At 41.5% G+C, this 738-nt stretch overlaps 1 protein-coding gene across 1 annotated transcript; it reads right to left on the reverse strand.

The window, feature by feature from the left end:
• Positions 1-738, reverse strand: LOC106512295 (uncharacterized; the record flags this gene model as incomplete). Its single annotated transcript, XM_014000951.1, is given in 1 exon segment — positions 1-738. A coding segment is annotated over 1 exon segment (738 nt), but the record flags the coding sequence as incomplete, so codon positions are not given.

Below are 738 nucleotides of genomic sequence, written 5' to 3' on the forward strand. Positions count from 1 at the left end.
TGCCAGGACAGCCGCCTCTTGTAAAGTGATAACTTTTTGCTCATTCAGATACAAGACTGTACGATCTGGGAGACAGTTTTTGAATTCTTCCAACAACATCAATTCACGCAGTGAATTAAAATCAGTTGCTTTGGTTGACTGGCACCATCTGTCAAATAGCATTCCTTTTTCCCTTGCAAATTCAACAAATGTTTGTGTAGTGGATTTTCTTAAAGCTCTGAAACGCTGCCTGTATGCCTCAGGCACCAACTCATATGCCCTGAGTATGGCAGCTTTAACTTTGTCATACACAAGACTTTCTTCAATTGTTAGAGCTGCACATACCTCCTGTGCTTTACCAACTAGTTTGCATTGCAGCAAAAGAGACCACACTTCTTTGGGCCAGTGAAGGGCAACAGCAATACGTTCAAATGCATTAAAATATGCCTCCACCTCTGTCTCTCTGAATGGTGGAACAAGGGCAATATTTTTACTTATGTCAAAAGAGGAAGGTTTATCTGAAAGATTATTGACATTATCTCTATACCCATCAGAAGTTTGAATAATTGGGTCAGAGGCCAGTTTATGAGACTGTAGCTCCAGCTGACGGATTTTTACTGCAGTTTCAGCTTCTATTTGCCGGCATTTGAGCTTAAAATCAAGTTCATCTTTACGTTCCCGTTCTTTGGCTTCAATTTCAAGACGAGCCAGACGTACCTTTAAACGGGCACCAACACTGGGATTCGTGGACTCGATAGA

Source organism: Austrofundulus limnaeus, unplaced genomic scaffold, assembly GCF_001266775.1.
Source record: "Austrofundulus limnaeus strain Quisiro unplaced genomic scaffold, Austrofundulus_limnaeus-1.0 Scaffold5510, whole genome shotgun sequence".
In the NCBI taxonomy this organism is placed as follows: domain Eukaryota; kingdom Metazoa; phylum Chordata; class Actinopteri; order Cyprinodontiformes; family Rivulidae; genus Austrofundulus; species Austrofundulus limnaeus.